The sequence below is a fragment of the Amborella trichopoda genome, chromosome 13, assembly GCF_054954075.1.
Source record: "Amborella trichopoda isolate Santa Cruz 75 chromosome 13, AtrichopodaSantaCruz75HAP2 v2.0, whole genome shotgun sequence".
Classification (NCBI taxonomy): domain Eukaryota; kingdom Viridiplantae; phylum Streptophyta; class Magnoliopsida; order Amborellales; family Amborellaceae; genus Amborella; species Amborella trichopoda.
In genome coordinates this window covers 38,611,086-38,630,671 of record NC_142348.1, presented here as the reverse complement: position 1 = coordinate 38,630,671, position 19,586 = coordinate 38,611,086, and the positions used below count along the sequence as shown (strand labels likewise).

The 19,586-nt window shown below is 34.3% G+C and overlaps 2 protein-coding genes across 2 annotated transcripts; both read left to right on the top strand.

Moving 5' to 3' along the window:
• The first annotated feature begins 11,020 nt into the window (after positions 1 to 11,020).
• LOC148779206 (uncharacterized) lies at positions 11,021 to 14,142 on the top strand. The gene is made up of 4 exons (XM_088856614.1): positions 11,021 to 12,407; positions 12,500 to 12,627; positions 12,714 to 12,789; positions 14,015 to 14,142. The coding sequence occupies exons 1-4, from the start codon at positions 11,021 to 11,023 to the stop codon at positions 14,140 to 14,142; spliced, it is 1,719 nt and encodes a 572-aa protein (XP_088712740.1).
• Positions 14,119 to 16,452, top strand: LOC18446404 (L-type lectin-domain containing receptor kinase IX.1). Its single transcript, XM_006856521.4, has one exon. It carries the CDS (start codon positions 14,206 to 14,208, stop codon positions 16,249 to 16,251), a length of 2,046 nt encoding a protein of 681 aa, XP_006856583.1. The 5' UTR covers positions 14,119 to 14,205; the 3' UTR covers positions 16,252 to 16,452.
• Positions 16,453 to 19,586: the final 3,134 nt, after the last annotated feature.

The following is a 19,586-nucleotide window of genomic DNA, read 5'->3' as shown; positions in this document are numbered from 1 at the left end:
AGATAATGACTGCAGTACGCAGTGGGATCCAAGTGCATATAGTTAATAGACGCAATGATATATGACTACACAATATGCCATAGAGTTACCATTTCTTATAACTGCATGTCCAATGAGTTAAATCGACAACTTACTTCTTCCCTGTATAGTGGATCTCAAACTGCGTATCCATGACAAATATAAAATGGTGTAAAAATCTTACCTTCATCTTTCGCAAGTTGAGTAATTCTTGGGCTTTTGGTACTAGCACGCCAATCCAACTATTAGCTAACTCCCTCTTCTTTTCAAACATGATAATAAATTGTACCCTTAATTCTTCATACATTACAATGGTCGGCTTCTCTCGAGAATATAAAATCCATGGATTGAATAACTCGGCTATGTTAGAGGTAAGATGATTGTATCTAACTCTTGAAAAATAGGCTTTTGCCCAAGATTTGGGGGGCGGGGGGGGGGGGGAGGTACGTTTATTCTTAATCTACTCATATGGTTCTGGGTTGACACACTGTATATCAAACATTATTTCGTGAATACCACCAATGGTCGCTTTGTGGGCAGCCTTCCAAAATAGCATAAGTAATACTTCGGTATTTGCTGACTTCTTCATAAAGCCCTTGAAATTTTCTCCCATATGTCGTATAAGAATGCAAGAAAACATGTGGGAAAACATTTTTTTATTTCTTCTAGCAGGCTTTTTGTCAATTTGATACAATTGCTAAGGCAAGCAGATTAGGAAACTCATTCAATAGTTCACTTCATATACTCAAGAACTAATACCAACTCTAGTAGTTCCCCTTCTCGACCACTGTAAATACCATTGGGAAAAGCCCATTATCTATATCAGTGGCAATGATACACGATAATATGCATTGATATTTTTATTTTAAGAATCTCCCATCAATACCCATTAGTGGCCTGCATCCGTTAACAAAACCCATGATACATAGATGAACAACAATAAATAGTCCTTTGAACCTGCCTTCATTTGTGTAAATGTAAACTTCAGTTATAGGGTTGGTTTTTCGGAGCTTCTTTATATATAAGGGGAGGTCATTGTATTGATCTATCTATCAACTCTCTAGCAACCTCTTTTAAAACATTTGGATTGTTAGTTACACTTGTTTTTAGATGGACTACCTATTTGCATCCATCCTTAAAATGAATGCTTTATACTTTTCGACGGCATATTGTAGAAATGCGGTCCAGCCCCCATAAAATAATTTTCCTTTAATTTATTGCCTTTGATTCCATATGTAACTACTAACTTAAAAATCTGAAGTGCTATGTAGATAATAAAAAATTGCGAGTGACCTTAGGATTCTATTTATGATTTAAACAATTTAAAATATATACCTACTTTGCATCATTAGAAATCTCAAAATAGGTGTAACCCAAATTTGGGTAGCGGTTTGCCTATACGCGAGAGAACACAAATCACAAATCACAAATCACTTGACATTTGAATGTGTACCTTTTATGTATAATCAGCCACATGATACTTTACCATATTACCATCATATTTATTGACATAGTACTAAAATTTACAAACCAATATCCCCGTAGTGTAACCACCTGGACATATACAAAACCGTTGCATGAAATCACTCCCTATATGAGAAAACATTTAAATGTAGAATTAAGGTCAACCTCCAAAATCTTTCAAAAAAGATTGCTATGATGTCGGAAAAACATTCAGTTTCCACATTAAGATATATAGGTATGGATGAAAAAAAAGACTACATGTCCTAAAAATAGTACACCTTGTAATATATTATATGGACCATCTATTTTTAATATTTTTATGCATTTATAGGTTTGCTTAATTTCAACTATTTTTGGAGTTTAAAATTTTATAATAAAAGATGAAAATAGATTCTCATGCTAAACAATACATTTTTTTTATCAAATTTGCATCTTATGACAAAGTTTGGAGGCGCCCCCCTACTTTGATTGTTTAAGGTTGCAAACTTGAAACAATCTTCAAAAACTATATTAGGACCATTTGGTTGACCCTAAAAATATACACTCTTTTCATTCTGGTTGACAATAAATAAATAAAAAATAAAAATATACCCAAAAAAGTATTTTTCAACCCAATTAATAAAGGTCATCTTTTTTTGTGAGATGCTTAGATCTAAGCCTTAAAAATATCTTTTACCTTTTCAAAAAATTTTAGATCACTTTAATATCATTAGAAGAACAATGTTAAAAAGAAAAAAATGATTTTCAGTTCGTAAAGATCTAGACCTTGAAATTCACCAAATGAATTGTCTAGATTTATTGTTGGGAGGGAATTCATTTTGAATATATCTAGGTACAAAATAAATTTTTATTTTTTTGTTGAATGAAAAGAGTGTGTGTACAAAATTTTGAGGTCATACAAATGCCACAAACATTATTCTTTTTAAATTGTGGTTTCATTATATTATAATAACATAGTGTCATGAATACACTCATACACAGACACAAAAAATAAGCAACGAGCATCTTAAAAATGAGCCTTGCACATAATTTATTACGGGGATTATCTAGAAGAGACCATTTATCTTTTGTATATGAATGTCACAATTATTTTTGTACCTTAGATTTCAAATTGGGAAGTTACAAGAGTGTCATTGAATAAACACAAAATTTTTTAAAAAAATCTCTGGACTTTTTGACTCACCTCAAGTCATCCAATTTGACATCTAATGAGTGTGAATGATTTTGACATTCATATACAAAAGATAAATGGTCTCTTTGTAGACAATCTCTTTATTAAAGGTCTTGCTAACCTCCAACAAACATGATCAGGAGGAATTTTTTATCTGAAAAATTTCGAGTCCCCAAGTCAATTTTGCCTAAAAAAAAGAGAAGAAAAATTAAAATTTTTTTTAAAAAAACAAAAAAATTATGGAGAAAAATGTTTTTTTCTGGAATCAAATCCTCCTCAAGAAGGGGTCTAAACTATCAATTTGAGGGACGAATCAGACCTAGGGTTTGAAGAGTTCAAAAGCAGTTACTTTTTGTAAAATCATTCACGAGTCAGTTGATATAAAAATTTTCAATTAAAAATCCTTCCCCCAAAGCAATTGGTATTTTGGGGGGCCCAACCATGAACATTTTGGTCCTCATGACCACTAAGGCTTTAGATTTTCCTAAATCAAAATATCCTAATTAACAATATAATACATCACTTTAATTTGATTCTAGCCCTTTCGATGTGCCGTTTACGACCAGTTATGTATGATTATGACTTGTGCTCGTTGTTTTCTTCTTTCTTTACTTTTTTCCAATATGATTATGACTTGTCATCACTTCTTCTTTCTATACTTTTTCCAATGGTTAGGTATGAATGAATTAATTTTAAAACAATAACAGGCAAGTTTGTATGGCTGCCCGTCAGGATCAATGGTTTAAAAAACGGATCGGTGATCCGGATCGGGCATCCAAAAAACCGATTTGGATCGGCGAATCGACGATCCGGATCCGAAATCGGGTGAATCGGTCAAAATAAAGCTTAAAAAAAATTCGAAAAAATTATTAAAATTCATTATAAATATTATTTTTTAGGAATTCGATAAGAAATGATGGTACTCCATTAAGAATTTTCATGGTTTTGAATGAATATGCGAATATTGATATGTTCTTTCCCTGCATGAACCGTCATTCAGCATCTAATTTACATCACACAAAAGGATAAACATAGAATTATCATGGAATAAGTATATCAACATACATGGACTACAATAAAGCATAAAATTAGTAACATATGATCTAAAAATAAAATGATAGACGACGTTATAGCTCTTCTTGGTCACGCTGGTGCCATTGATTGAATTCGTTTAACAATTCATTGATTCGATCTAAAAACGAATCATCGATATTAGCAGGCGCCTGACTATTCCCAAATCCCTGAGTGTTAGTGTTTTGTTGTGTTCCCAATCTAAAATCCTCGAAGCTTGTCCATCCTTCATGCTCACCTGCACTGTCGTGCTCATCCCTACACTGTTGCTGTTGGGACTCGATATGTGAATAATATGGCTGGGATAGGGTGGCCTCAGAATCATCATCTCTCTCATTTTCTCTTTGAATAATATGGATTAAAAAAAAAAAATTAACAAATTTTCAAAAAAATCGATCATGGATTAAAAAAAAAAAAATCACAAATTTTCAAAAAATTCTATCATGGATTACAAAAAAAAATTCGATCATGGATTAAAAAAAAACAATCACAAATTTTCAAAAAATTCTATCATAGATTACAAAAAAAACTTCGATCATGGATTAAAAAAAAAAAAATCACAAATTTTCAAAAAATTCAATCATGGATTACAAAAAATTCGATCATGGATTACAAAAAATTCGATCATGGATTACAAAAAATTCGATCATGGATTACAAAAAATTCGATCATGGATTACATAAAATTCGATCATGGATTACAAAAAAAAACAAACATAAAAAAACAAAAAATTCCATCGTGGATTACAAAAAAAGAAAAAAACAATTCGATCATGGATTACAAAAAATTCAATCATGGATTACAAAAAATTCTATCATGGGTTACCAAAAAAAACAAAAAATTCGATCATGGATTACAAGAAAAAAAAACAAACATTTCGATCATGGATTACAAAAAATTCCATCATGGATTACAAAAAATTCTATCATGGATTACAAAAAATTCGATCACGGATTACATAAAATTCGATCATGGATTACATAAAATTCGATCATGGATTACAAAAAAAAAAAAACAAAAAAAAACAAAAAATTCGATTGTGGATTACAAAAAAAGAAAAAAACAATTCGATCATGGATTACAAAAAATTCAATCATGGATTACAAAAAACTCTATCATGGGTTACAAAAAAAACAAAAAACGAAAATTCAATCATGGATTACAAAAAAAAAAACAAACATTTCGATCATGGATTACAAAAAAAAAACAAACATTTCGATCATAGACTACAAAAAAAAAACAAACATTTCGATCATGGATTACAAAAAAAAAACAAACATTTCGATCATGGATTACAAAACATTCGATCATGGATTACAAAAAATTCTATCATGGGTTACAAAAAAAAAAAAAAAAAAACAAAAATTTTGATCATGGATTACAAGAAAAAAAAACAAACATTTCGATCATGGATTACAAAAAATTCGATCATGGATTACAAAAAATTCTATTGTGGGCTACAAAAAAAAACAAAAAAACAAAAAAATCGATCATGGATTACAAAAAAAAAAAAAAAAAATTCGATCATGGATTACAAAAAAATAGATCAAGTATTACAAAAAAATCTATCATGGATTACAAAAAAAAAAAAAAAAAATCTGTTTTTTCATACGGGACTCGCCGATTCCGTACAGTGAATCGGCGAGTCACTGTGCAGAATCGTCCGGTTCTCTCTATAACCAGACGATTCCGATTTTTTTCACCTATTCGATCCGCCCATGGCGATTCCCGAGTCGAACCTGGCGAGTCCGGTTCTACTCGGCGTTTTTTTAAACACTGGTCAGGATCGTAGTTAACAAGTATCCATTTAAAACATGATTGTTTAAAAAAAAAAGCTACAATTTTTTTAAATCCATTCAAATCCGTTTAGAGCTATTACTTTTTCAAAAGATCTTCAAAAAATCATGTTTTTTTTATGGAATCGATGTAAATAGGTATTTTATCTTTTTTCAAAAAAAACATTTTCAAAAAAATTCTTCCCTATAACTTTATTTCTTCATTAACTTAATATTATTATTTGAATTTTTATTTAAAGATAAAAAAATTAATAGTAGGAGTAAATTAAAAATCTTAATTTAAAGTAAAATTCCATAAAACGATTCTCCAATAATTTTTTTTAAAAAAGGTTTTAAAAAAATTATATTCCTTTAAAAACAGGATATTAGAACAATCGTGTATCTCAAAATAATAGGTAGAGTTAGAAGACTAACTCAATGAAAACAATTTTTTTTTTCTTCTATAAACCCAGTGCATCTTTATAAAGATTGTTTTGTGTGAGATCAGAATTTACTTAAAGATTTTGTATACTAAAGATGTAAGAAGCAAGGCCTTCAGCATGAGATTCTAATTTGAGACATTTTGTTGCTTTCTTTTATATATGGAGAAGTTTTGATTGATTGTATTTTTTTATTTTTTATTTCATTGGTGTATATAACTTAGCATTTTTGATGGACTATTATTTTATGTATTTGGATTTGTAATTTGTATTAGTCAATTGCAGTCCTATACTAAGAGTCTTTTTTGTGTGTTTTTCTTCAAACAATAATTCTATAATTTAGTTTACAGTTCTTGTTATCTACTAATATAGTTCTTGTATTAAGTATTATTTATATTTCATTTTATGCTCCAAATAAATATGTGATATGTTTCTTGTTGTGACAACAAAGTAAGAACTGTTGTTGTCAAGTATCACTCTAATGACACTAGGTAAGGTCATAAAATTATTGTTCAATGGCTTTATAATGTATCTATACAATAACTGCAAATCGTAATCCTATATTATGTCATCTTTACCTATCTGTTTTTTTACTCCGGTTTTTTAAGATGAAGCCGAATTATTCATGACTTTGTAACTTACCTCATTGTTTGACTATCCGTATTTTTGACCCGATTTTTTCCATTGACTCTTTGAAAAAAAATTGATTCATTACCCGATGTTTTGGCTAGCCAACTTTTTATTATTCTTCGACTTGCCAACAATGGTCAAGATTGAGAAAATGGAGAGGTTGTACGAGTGTTTTAAAGCCCAATGATTTATGATTTGGATTGTCGATTTGGATATAACTTGCTTAAGACTGAACTGGCTCCAAGGTGGTATGGGCCTGATTCTGGATTTTCCTTAAAACCCCTGTATATTTTTTCTTTTTACCCTTTTTAAGCTTACTTAATGTTTTTTTAAATCCCCTCTGATCTCTGCCTCAAAAACCTCTATTTTAATTTAATTAATTTAATTTATGTTTTTAATTTTTTTTTTGAGATTACCAATTTAAAATTATCCAAATTCAGTCTGGATTGCCAATCGAGCGATCCGACAAATATATGTGAGTAAACAATTCGCACTGCTAGGTCTGGTTTTGAAACACTCGGTTGTACAATCAACCGTTACAATTTTTGTCGAAATATGTAACCAACAGAGTTGAAGATAAAGTTCTCTCCATGACAACCAAAAGTTTCTAGCACCATGAATGTCATCCAAGTGGTTTGGCCATACATTTGGAGAGAAGCAAACGACACAGCAGACGCCATAGCCAAGGAGGGTGCCTCTCTACAGAACCCTAAGGGACTCTTACGAGCCTTTTCGAGCACTAGATACCTGTTTTTTGGTTTCCTGATCTTATGGTCTATTTTTTCTGATGTATAGCATTTTTTTGACCTGGTTTTTTGTTGTAGAAATTTTTTTTTTTTTTTTTAGGTAATTCAGGGGGAAGACATACCCCTATCTGTTTTTTCAAGTAGATTAAGAGTTAGCTTTTTTGAAAGTATTAATGAGGCTAATATTAGTGGTGGGAATGAAAACCACATAGTGATGAAAGGTGTGCCGGTGCTACCACCCTGACGCTAGCATCTTTCCCAAAACTTTCGTGCATGTCTTCTTGTGCACCCTTTTGTTATAGAGCTGCCCATTAAGGAATGCACATCTTCTTCTACACCCTTTTACTTAATACAATAGTTAACTTTTTCCAAAAAAAAAAAAAAAAAAAAAAAAATCCCACAAGAAAGCATAACTATATCATCACATGAAGGGTGTGGTTTCTATAGGGCCGAGGCCCTAGACAATCAAAATAGGGCATTCCTTCAAATGAAGCCAAAATATGTTGTTTCAGTATCATAAATCTTTGTGATGGCTAGAAAAGTTATTTTCATCTCTAGTTATAAAATTTAAAGCTTTAAAATCAGTGCAGATTCGGCATATCTATGAATACTTAAAAATCTTGAAAATTGACTATCCAAATATACATTACAAGATGTACTAATGCCAAAACGTGAAATCTATTTTTTCTCAGGTCCATGCATCTTGAGGTCGAGATGATCAATTTTAGGATTTTTGGGCGTCGAAACAATCTTTTCCAGTGAAATTTTTGAGGCGGGACTTAATTTGATTGTTTAGAGCCTCGCACTTATATAAAATTTTTCCTCACCTTAAACCAGCGTTTTAAAAAAAGCCGAGTCGAACCAGACTCGCCCGGTTCGACTCGGAAATCGCGAAAAGGGACCGGATCGGTTAAAAAATCGGAAATCGTCCGGTTCTAGAGAGAACCGGACAATTCCGCACAGTGACTCGCTGATTCACCGTGCGGAATCGGCGAGTCCGTGAAGAACACGGGTTGCACAATGTTCTTCACGGGATTCTTTGAAATTTGTCATTTTTTTATCATTTTTCTTGTTTTTTTTGGCATGTGATCTGATTTGCAGGCTGTAAACAGCTTTATTTAGGTTTTTCAAGGATTAAATGGTAGAAAAATTTGTTGTTTTTGGATCACGAAAAATTTGGTGTTTAGGGTTTCTGCCTTTTCTGAAAGTTTCATGCCAAATAGGGAATGAATCTTTCAAAATTTGTCGGCATTTTGATCTTAAAGCTGTGAATCAAAACCTTTTGTTACTAATTTGTGATAATCGTTGAGAAAAACAGAGTTTTTTGGAGATTGAAGGCTTCGGTTCACAAAATCAGGTAAGAAGTTTGGGTTTTTTTTTTTTTCCGCCATTTGATTTTTTTCACGGCATATTTTGAACATAATGAGTTCAATAATTAAGGTTTTTAATCTTTATTGTGTCTAGTATGATTTAAAATTTTCAATTTTACGTAATCTGGTCAATTTCAACAAGAAATTTGATATGAACACTGAGATGTCTGCGGAACCAAAATTCCACTGTTTTTTTTTTTTTTTTTTCCGCCTTTTGATTTTGTTTTCATGATATATTATAAATAATGTGTTAAAAATTTAGGGTTTTGATTCCTTATATTGTTGTTTATCAGAAAATATACTCAATTGGATGTAATTTATTCACTTAGAGGTGAATTTTTGAGTTAAAATCGCTTATGTAAAATAACTCTGTGAAGAACAGAAATTATTATTATTATTTTTTTTTGTAACCCATGATAGAATTTTTTGTAATCCATGATCGAATTTTTTGTAATCCATGATCGAAATGTTTGTTTTTTTTCTTGTAATCCATGATCGAATTTTATTTTTTATTTTTTATTTTTGTAACCCATGATAGAATTTTTTGTAATCCATGATCGAATGTTTTGTAGTCCATAATCGAAATGTTTGTTTTTTTTTGTAATCCATGATCGAATTTTTTGTTTTTTGTTTTTTATGTAACCCATGATAGAGTTTTTTGTAATCCATGATTGAATTTTTTGTTATCCATGATGTAATTGTTTTTTTCTTTTTTTGTAATCCACGATCGAATTTTTTGTTTTTTTTTGTTTGTTTTTTTTGTAATCCATGATCGAATTTTATGTAATCCATGATCGAATTTTTTGTAATCCAAGATAAAATTTTCTGAAATCCATGATCGACTTTTTTGTAATCCATGATCGAAATGTTTGTTTTTTTTACTTGAAATTCATGATCGAATTTTTTGTTTTTGTTTTTGTAACCCATGATTGAATTTTTTGTAATCCATGATCGAATTGTTTTTTTCTGTTCATGTAATCCACGATCGAATTTTTTGTTTTTTTATGTTTTTTTTTTTTTTGTAATCCATGATTGAATTTTATGTAATCCATGATCGAATTTTATGTAATCCATGATCGAATTTTTTGTAATCCATGATTGAATTTTTTGTAATCCATGATCGAATTTTTTGTAATCCATGATTGAATTTTTTGAAAATTTGTGATTTTTTTTTTTTACTCCATGATCGAATTTTTTTTTGTAATCCATGATCGAATTTTTAGAAAACTTGTGATTTTTTTTTTTTAATCCATGATCGAACTTTTTGAAAATTTGTTAATTTTTTTTTTTAATCCATGATCGAATTTTTTGAAAATTTGCTATACTTTTTTATTTATTTCTTTTTATCCATGATCGAATTTTTTGAAAAATGATGATTTTCCGAAAAGATGTGAAAATCGTGATAAAGTTTTGATTATCATGATGTATTAAACCCAATTTTTAATTTTTATTGTTTGAGTTTGCTGTAATTTTTTTTTTTTTCCATGATCGAATTTTTTGAAAAATGATGATTTTCCGAAAAGATGTGAAAATCGTGACAAGGTTTTAATTATCATGAGGTATTAAACCATATTTTAAATTTTTATTGTTAAAGTTTTTGTTGAAAAAATTGTATGTTGATGGATTATTTATGCAAAAAAATGCATGTTATTATATTTTTAATACAAAACTGTATTTTTTTTATCTGTTGTTCATGGATTTTTTAGTTGGAATGACTGATGTTAGCCGGCTCTTTGAAGAATTGTTTTTATGATTAATTTTTTAATGCAAAAAATGTATGTTCTTGATAATTGAGTTGTAGCCATGTTTGGAGCTTGCATTTTGTATTATTCTAAATGTTTGTAATTGATATGTACGAAAATATTATTGTCAAAAAAGGTAGTTTGCAATAACAAATAACAACGAATATGACTACATGAACTACCGCAACATATTATCACTACATATGTTGATTATTTTTCTTTTTGAACTGTCAGGTTAATTTAAACTTTTTACATCTTAAAACAGTTGAATCATGTGAAGATCTACAGAAGACCCTGCATGGCAACATGGGGTCAGACTTGATCCCAACAAGAAAGACAAAATTATTTGTAATTACTGTCAAAGAGTGATAAGTAGTGGGGTACATAGGTTCAAGCAACGCTTGGCAGGGGTTACGGGAGAAGTTTCTGCATGCACTAGTGTCTCTAGTAATGTAAAAAAACAGATGGTGGCAATTCTTAATGCTAGCAAAGGTAAAAAAATTGCCAAACATAGGATGAATGAGGAGATAGCTAGTTTATATACACCATCAAGCAGGAATGATACAGAAGAGAAATATAATAATGAGCTGGACATGGCCACAAGATTGAGTTTATACGAACATTATCAGAGGGAACGTGGGTTTAGAATGCCCTGTGGGTCTAGCTCAGACATGCATGGTGGGCCTAGCTTCGATATGCATGGTGGGCCTAGTTCAGATATGCATGGCGGGTCCAGCTCGAGCATGTATGGCGGGCCCAGCTCAAATATGTATGGAGGGGTTGGTGGCAATATGTATCAAGGAGAATCAGTTGTTGAAGAAATTGTTTCTAAGTTACCTAGGAGTGCCAGTATTGCAGGTCATGGTCGTAAAGACCCATTTCTCTCAAAGCCTAAGTCACAACAGATGACCCTAAAAGGCATGGTTAATGGTACAAGAAACATGTTAGGGAGATATGTTGGTAAATGGTTCTACGATAAAGGGATTCCCTTTGATGCAGCCAATAGCCCATATTTTCCACCTATGATTAGTGCAATCCAGAGAGTCGGGCCTGGGGTAAAACCCTCGACGGCATATGAGCTCAGTGGGCCAATATTAGATGAAGAGGTAGAGGAAGTTAAAAAGTGGATTGAAGAATATAAACAGAGTTGGCCAAGGACAGGAATTACTCTCATGAGTAATGGTTGGTTGAATAAAGTTAGCAAAAAGGAGTTTTTAAACTTCTTGGCCTATTCCCCAAAAGGTACAGCTTTTTTGTTTAGCAAAGACGTATCAGGGACGAAGAAGGATGCAAACTTCTACGTACGACTATATAATCAGATAGTGGAGGAGGTGGGAGATAAGCATGTAGTCCAGTTTATTAAGGACAATGCGCGTGCATGTGTTTCTGCGGGCAGCAAGTTGATGGATAAGAGGAAGCATCTAGTATGGACCCCGTGTGCTGCACACAGCATCGATCTTATGTTAGAGGAAATCGGTGAGATCAAAATTGTGAAGGAGACTCTAGATGAAGCAAGGTTGGTGTCGAGATTTATATACAACCACTCTAAAATATTATTTCTATTTAGAGAACACTCTAAGAAAAAAGAGATAATCAGGCCTGCCATAACCCGCTTTGCGACCGATTACTTAGCTGTGGACTCCATTCGACAATCTGAAGGTGTATTAAAGAGATTGTTTACTTGTGAAGAGTGGTTAAATGACCGCCTCTCGAAGTCCGGTACCGGTATAAAAGTGGACAACATAATCTCAAATAGGCTGTTCTGGTCTCGATGTTCCAGTGTTGTAGAGGCCACTGCCCCTTTGGTCACGATGTTAAGAATGGTGGATGCTGACAAGAAAGCTACCATGGGTATCCTTTATGAAGGTATTGAGAGGGCGAAATCAGCTATTGGGGAGAAGTGTAATTTTGCTAGCAAAGTGATCGAGATTATAGAAAAGAGGTGGAACACTAAATTTGGACGTCCAATTCATTATGCTGGTAAATATATATTTATATCATTACAATGTTTCAGTTTAAATCATTTTTTTATGAAATTGTAAATGACATTTTTCTACCTATATATTTTTTAGATTACTACTTCAACCCAAAATTTTTCTATTTGACACCTGAACAACCCCACAAGATTATGGAAGGGGTCAGATACATTATTGCAAGGTTGGAGAGAAGCCATCGAAACCAAGTAGCAGCAATACAAGAGGTATTATTTAATGTTTGGGTAAGAACTTCATTGAGTTGTTATATTTGTGAGGAATAATGTACTAAAACATAATATATTTGTTTTAGCTTGCTATGTATAGGGATGCTATAGGATCTTTCGGAACTAGACTTGCCAGAAATTCTCGAACTATGATGGATCCAGGTTATCCCCTCGCTAATATTTTGTTTATTCATATATTTAATCTTGTGAATTGTTCTTGCCCTTATAATGTTTTTTACATTTTAATCCAGCTGAATGGTGGGACATATATGGTACTGATGCACCTCACCTAAAGTGGATAGCAATCAAGGTGCTCTCCCAAACATGTTCTGCTACTGGCTGTGAGCACAACTGGAGTACGTTCCAATGGTTGCACACTACTAGGAGGAATCGACTCGCTTCTGAGAAGCTTCATAAACTAGTCTACGTTCATTATAATTTAAACCTCAGAGAGTGACAAATAAGAAGGAAGCTTGAAGACTATGGGCCGATAGACTTAGACACAATATTTGTCACGGACACAGCAAACCAATGGGTAGTAGAAGAGGAGGAGCCAGTGTTGCACAAGAGAGCGTTCTTTGAGGCTATCGATGATGAAGATATTGAAGAAAGTGATGAGCAGCATGAAAGAGGAAGCAGCCAGCCAATGTATCCACAATATGTCGGTGATATTGTACCTAATGAGGGAGAGTGGGAAGGGGGTCTAAGAGAAAATGAGAGAGATGATGATTCCCAACAGCAACAGTGTAGGGATGAGCACGACAGTGCAGGTTAGCATGAAGGATGGACAAGCTTCGGGGATTTTGGATTGGGAACACAACAAAACACTAACACTCAGGGATTTGGGAATAGTCAGACGCCCGCTAATATCGATGATTCGTTTTTAGATCGAATCAATGAATTGTCAAACGAATTCAATCAATGGCACCAGCGTGACCAAGAAGAACAACAACATCGTCTATCATTTTATTTTTAGAACGTATGTTACTAATTTTATGCTTTATTGTAGTCCATGTATGTTGATATACTTATTCCATGATAATTCTATGTTTATCCTTTTGTGTGATGTAAATTAAATGCTGAATGGCGGTTCATGCAGGGAAAGAACATATCAATATTCGCATATTCATTCAAAAACATGAAAATTCTTAATGGAGTACCCTCATTTCTTATTGAATTCCTAAAAAACAATATTTATAATGAATTTTAATAATTTTTTCGAATTTTTTTGAAGCTTTATTCTGACCGATTCACCCGATTCCCGATCCAGATCGCCGATTCGTCGATCCGGATCGATTTTTTGAAAGCCCAATCCGGGTCACCGATCCGTTTTTTAAACCATTGCCTTAAACAATAGACTGCAAGACGATTTATTTATTTTTTTCAGCAAATAGTTCATCTAAGTCTTTCACCGAGTCAAACCAACCCCAAAACGCGTACATCATTTTGCCTCTTCAACGTATGTTATGCCTGGTCCATAACATGCCCATTTTCTCCGAAGTAACATGTATATAGCCTTTAAATATTTGTGTTCAATACGACTTCCATCTCTTCTCACAACTGCTACTGCTAGTGCTAATGGCCTTGTCTAAATCTTCCCATCCTCTCCTTCTGTCTCTTCTTCTTCTTCTTCTTCCCACAGTCACTTTATCTGTGACTTTCAATTTCGACTCATTCCCAGTTTCCCTTCCTAATATCTCATATGAAGGTGATGCCTTACCCAATGGCACTGCCATCCAGGTAACGCGCACCCAGACTGGCGACAATCTACAGGATAGCGTCGGGCGTGCTTTCTACAAGCACCCAATTCGATTATGGGACTCTGCCACTGGAATTGTCTCTGATTTCACCACGCACTTCGAATTTGTCATTGATTCTAGTGACATGTCAAAAAGTGGTGATGGCCTTGCCTTCTTCCTTGCTGCGAATTCGACTATACCAAGTAAGTCCTGGGGTGGGCAACTTGCTCTTTTTGATAGCAGCTTGGACAACAACTCTGTGAGTCGAGTTGTCGCAGTGGAATTTGATACATATCAAAATGAATGGGATCCGACCCGCAATCACATAGGAATCGACATCAATTCCGTTGTCTCCAAGGCTAGTAGGCCATGGAACAGTAAGCTTCAGAATGGTTCGAGGTCTAATGCATGGGTAACCTACAATGCTACAACTAGGAATTTGAGTGTCTTCCTTACCCAAGAGAACAACCCCACCTTCAATGGGAATTCTAACCTCTCGTATGAGGTAGACATGTCGAAGGTTCTACCGGAGTGTGTAACAGTTGGGTTCTCAGCAGCCACTGGTTGGGCAATTGAGCTTCATACAATTTTGTCATGGGAGTTCAATTCAAGCTTGGGTTCATGTGAGGAAACAAAGCAGCCGAATGTCATTGTTGATCATAAGGATAGAAGATGGATGGTATGGATGTCTTTGTGTCTGGGGGCTTTCATGATTGGTGTATTAGTCTTAATTTTGATCGTTTGGAGGAAGATAGCGAAGAAGAGAAGGGGAAATGGAGACCTGCACGTGGACGAGGAATCCATGGATGAAGAATTTGAAAGGGAGACCGGTCCTAGGAGATTTGCATACAAGGAGCTTGTTTCTGCTACTAATGACTTCAGTGAAAAAGGGAAGCTTGGAGAAGGAGGATTTGGAGGAGTTTACATGGGGCTACTGAGTGATACAAAGGAAACTGTGGCTGTAAAGAGGATCTCTAAAGGGTCTAGACAAGGGAAAAAGGAATACATCACCGAGGTGAGAATTATAAGCAGATTGAGGCACAGGAACCTAGTTCAACTTATGGGTTGGTGTCATTACAAAACTGAGTTGCTTCTTGTGTATGAATTCATGCCTAATGGAAGTCTTGATAGATACCTGTTCGGGAAGAAATCTGGGCTCACTTGGGAGCTGAGGTACAAGATTGCATTAGGGTTGTCCTCTGCTCTCTTATATCTCCACGAAGAATGGGAACAATGTGTAGTTCATCGTGATATCAAATCAAGCAATGTTATGTTGGATTCTAAATTCAATGCTAAACTAGGGGACTTTGGGCTGGCCAGGCTAGTGGACCACAATAGAGACTCACAAACAACAGTTGTAGCTGGGACCATGGGCTACTTGGCACCCGAGTGTGTCACAGATGGGAAAGCCAGCAAGGAGTCCGATGTCTTCAGCCTTGGTGTCGTCGCACTTGAGATCTGTTGTGGAAGACGTGCCATCGAACCATTAGCAGAGGCTTCAAAGGTTAGGTTGGTAGAGTGGGTATGGGAGCTCTATGGAAGAGGGAGGCTAATTGATTGTGTGGATGAGGCCTTATCAGGTGAATTTGATGATAAACAGGTGGAATGTCTTATGGTTGTTGGGCTCTGGTGTGCTCATCCTGACTATGCCATGAGGCCCTCGATAAGACGAGCCATCCAAGTCCTCAATTTTGAAGCACAACTGCCTGCGCTTCCATCAAAGATCCCTGTGGCAATGTACTCTGTGCCTCCCACTAAGCAATCTGTATTCTCATACACATTCGATCATTCCAAATCATCGGATGTCACCGAAGAGACTTCCACAACAACTACCTCTTTGACACCTACCATGTCATCTACTTCATATCTCGTGGATTCCAGATAGGATGTTTCTAAGTATTTCCAGTCACTGCTGTATTCATATAGGAAAGGTCCTTTAAAAGAAGATACTTGTTGGCACCAACATATTGATAGTGTTTTTCAGTTTAAAACAAATCTGGTTATTTTAGATTTAAATCATGTACTTTCTTACTGAAATGGTTCATAGTTATCAGGATCACCCCAAAAGGGGGTCGTTTTGGCTCCAGAATCTAAATCCTGAATTCTTGAGCCGGGATCTTGCCTATAGTTTGTTTTTTTTTTGGTGGGATCTCACTCCCTGTACTCAGACTCTCGATCTGATGAGCATCCCCACTTATCATGGTGCTTGTTCATTAAAGTTTTGAAAAGTGTGATGCCGATCAAAATTTTAAGAACTCGATCATTTTTAGCTAACTTTCAATCAAATTATGGTGTGCTCTTTTATCTTCACAGACGAAAATGGGGTTGGGGCATTGGTGCACCACACGTGCCCGAACTAAGATCTAGGTTTCCATTATCGCCAACGCATTAAAAAACCATTAACGATTTAAAAAACGGGTAGGACCTCATCATCCCCGTTAAATTGCCCAAAAAAAAAAAAAAAAACAAAAACAGCTTCAATTGTCAAATAAAGAAATATCACTATATTTTTTAAGTATATTTGATACATGAGCTGATTGACGTTTGTAAGGAAATGTAATTTCCTATAAAAACATGTTTTTAGAGAGAACAACATGGACAATCTCGTGAAGGTAGGAGTCATTGCTAATGTTTTGACTACTGTTTAATTCCCTTTTTTTTTGCCAGTAGTCAAAACATTAGCAGTGACTCCTACCTTCACAAGATTGTCCATGTTGTTCTCTCTAAAAACATGTTTTTATAGGAAATTACATTTCCTTGCAAACGTCAATCAGCTCATATATCAACTATGTAACTTCGCCGGAAATTGTCTCCCCCTTAATCCACTTTATGATATCCATTGACTCTTCTTCAAATACAATAGGCGTATTATATTCTCTAGCCAATTTCACACCTTGCCGCCCTACATTATGCTTCATTAGCTCTAGCAATCCCTGTTTGGTCCACAAAAGTTTTTTAAAATACCACCATTGCTATCTCTAATAATCCCACAAATCCCTGCACGGCCAAGGTTGCCCATAGAACTACCATCAATATTTACTTTAATCCATCCTTCATTTGGACATTTCCATATCCCCACTCTTATAACTTTTGGTATATGATCTCTTACACATCAAACCCGACCGAGAGACAACCCACCAGAATTTATTAACTCCAAGCCAATCAGCCACTACACTTCTAATCCTTTCAACCACCTGCATAGGTATCTTTATCCTATCTTTTCTCTGATTTCTCTCACAAATTTCCCAACATACAGCAGCCCTACTACTTTCCAAATAACTCTGCCTTTTTTACTCAATCCATTCATCAGCTAATCCCCCCATACATTATCAAACTGAACTGGTCCCACACCATTCAAATCCATTTCCATTAAAATTTTAGTCCAAACCTGATTAGCAAATACACATTCTAAAAATAAATGCTCAACATTTTTTTCATTTTGTTTCCACAAAATACCTACATTCACAATGATCTTCCCTTTCTTTCGCAGCATATCAATCTTTAACACTCTTCTTAACTTCAAAACCCATAAGAAGGCTCTGACTTTCAGTGGAACTGTCCACTTCCAAATCTTTCCACCCTCCTTATCCATCCATCTATTGCGGTCATTAAACAATAACTTATAAGCTGAGCTAGCTGAAAATTTCCCACTTTTACTAAGGTTCCAAATAACTTTATCCTCTATCTCAGGATGATAATAAAACTGTTTAAAAGGATCCAAATGTTGCATGTATTCATTCACAACCTCATTACTAACTCTTCTATAAGAACAACATATATCCCAATTTAAATTGGAGCCACTACCTTCTACCATCTCATAAACAAATTTGCTTTTTGAAGTAACTTTAGCAAAATTAAGAGGAAATTTAACCCAATGTTTTAAAATGCGGGATGCGGTCAAAAGCGGTGGGGGCTGATGCGGCCCAAATGCGGGTGCATCGCGATGATGCGATCAATAAATGTAAATTTTTTTTAAAAAATCCAAAAAATAGGTTAATGCATAGAAAAAAATATGGAGGTGATATATGTGATAGTAGGTGTTTTAGTTTAATGATTAACTTTAAAATTATTAGCTATCGGAGATTCTGTGTCCAGTTATTCACTATCCCTTGATAGAAACTATAAACTTGAAACTAACTTCATAAAACATTTAACAATCAACAACCATAAGCACAAATTTGCACCGTAAGCACAAAAGCACAACCATCAACAACCATTAATACAAAATAGTGATATTACAAACCAAAAGTCAAGCTAAAAAAGAGTTAATAGTTAATAACTTAATACAATCATCCATTTAGAGAGTCAATTTTGAATGAAAAATAAATTTCCGTCAATTTTTTTTTTCCTTCGATTTGATGCAAAAAAAGCAAAAAAAGTGACTGGAAATCATCGTTTAGGGGGATTAATACCCTCCAAACAGTTTCCCCCATTTTTGGATGGTCAAAAGATCATTTTGCCCCTCCCCGAGGGGCAAAATCGAAAAACATTTTGGCAGAAGGCGATGCGGTGGGATGCGATGTGATACGGGATGCAGCTACTATGTGGCCTGATGTGACGCATATGCGGCCGCATAGGTCAAAAGCTCATATGTGGTCAATTCTGATGGGGAGCCCACCACATACCGCATGATATGGCGATGCGGTCGTATTTAAAAACCATGATTTAACTTTAAGAGCACATTTACCAATCTATTTCTGCTGCCAAAATTTCACTTTGTTACCTTTACTTACAGTTTTTCTCATATTACCCATAAAAGAAATTCTATGGGCTACTATACCTTTCCAAATTGATGATATACATTTCTTCTGTGATCCTTTTGCCATTATCCCATGCTCAATAGCCTCCCCATATTTCTCCCCTAAAATTTTGCGCCATAACTGATCCTTTTTTGTTGCACATCTTCACCACCACTTGGTTAATAAAGCACTATTCATAATTTGCATCTTCTTTGACCCCAAGCCCCCTTCATCAATTGGAGTGCACACCTTATCCCATTTAACAAGAATATATTTCTTCTTACCATCGTGATCCCCCCATAAAAACCTTCTCATCAAGGCTTTTGTCTTTTTTGCCACACATCTAAGCATTTTAAAGCAGGACATAAAATATATTGGTAAATTTGCTACAGCTGCCTCGATTAGTATAATTTTGGCCCCCAAGGACAAAAGTTTGTATTTCCATAAGTCAAGCTTATATTGTATCCTTTGAATAATTGGA

Coding starts and splice junctions, on each gene's coding strand:
- LOC148779206 (XM_088856614.1), top strand. CDS start 11,021: ATGGCCACAAGATTGAGTTTATACGAACATTATCAGAGGGAACGTGGG. Junction 12,408..12,499: donor ACGTCCAATTCATTATGCTG/GTAAATATATAT, acceptor TATATTTTTTAG/ATTACTACTTCAACCCAAAA. Junction 12,790..14,014: donor TCGAACTATGATGGATCCAG/GTTATCCCCTCG, acceptor TATTTTTTTCAG/CAAATAGTTCATCTAAGTCT.
- LOC18446404 (XM_006856521.4), top strand. CDS start 14,206: ATGGCCTTGTCTAAATCTTCCCATCCTCTCCTTCTGTCTCTTCTTCTT.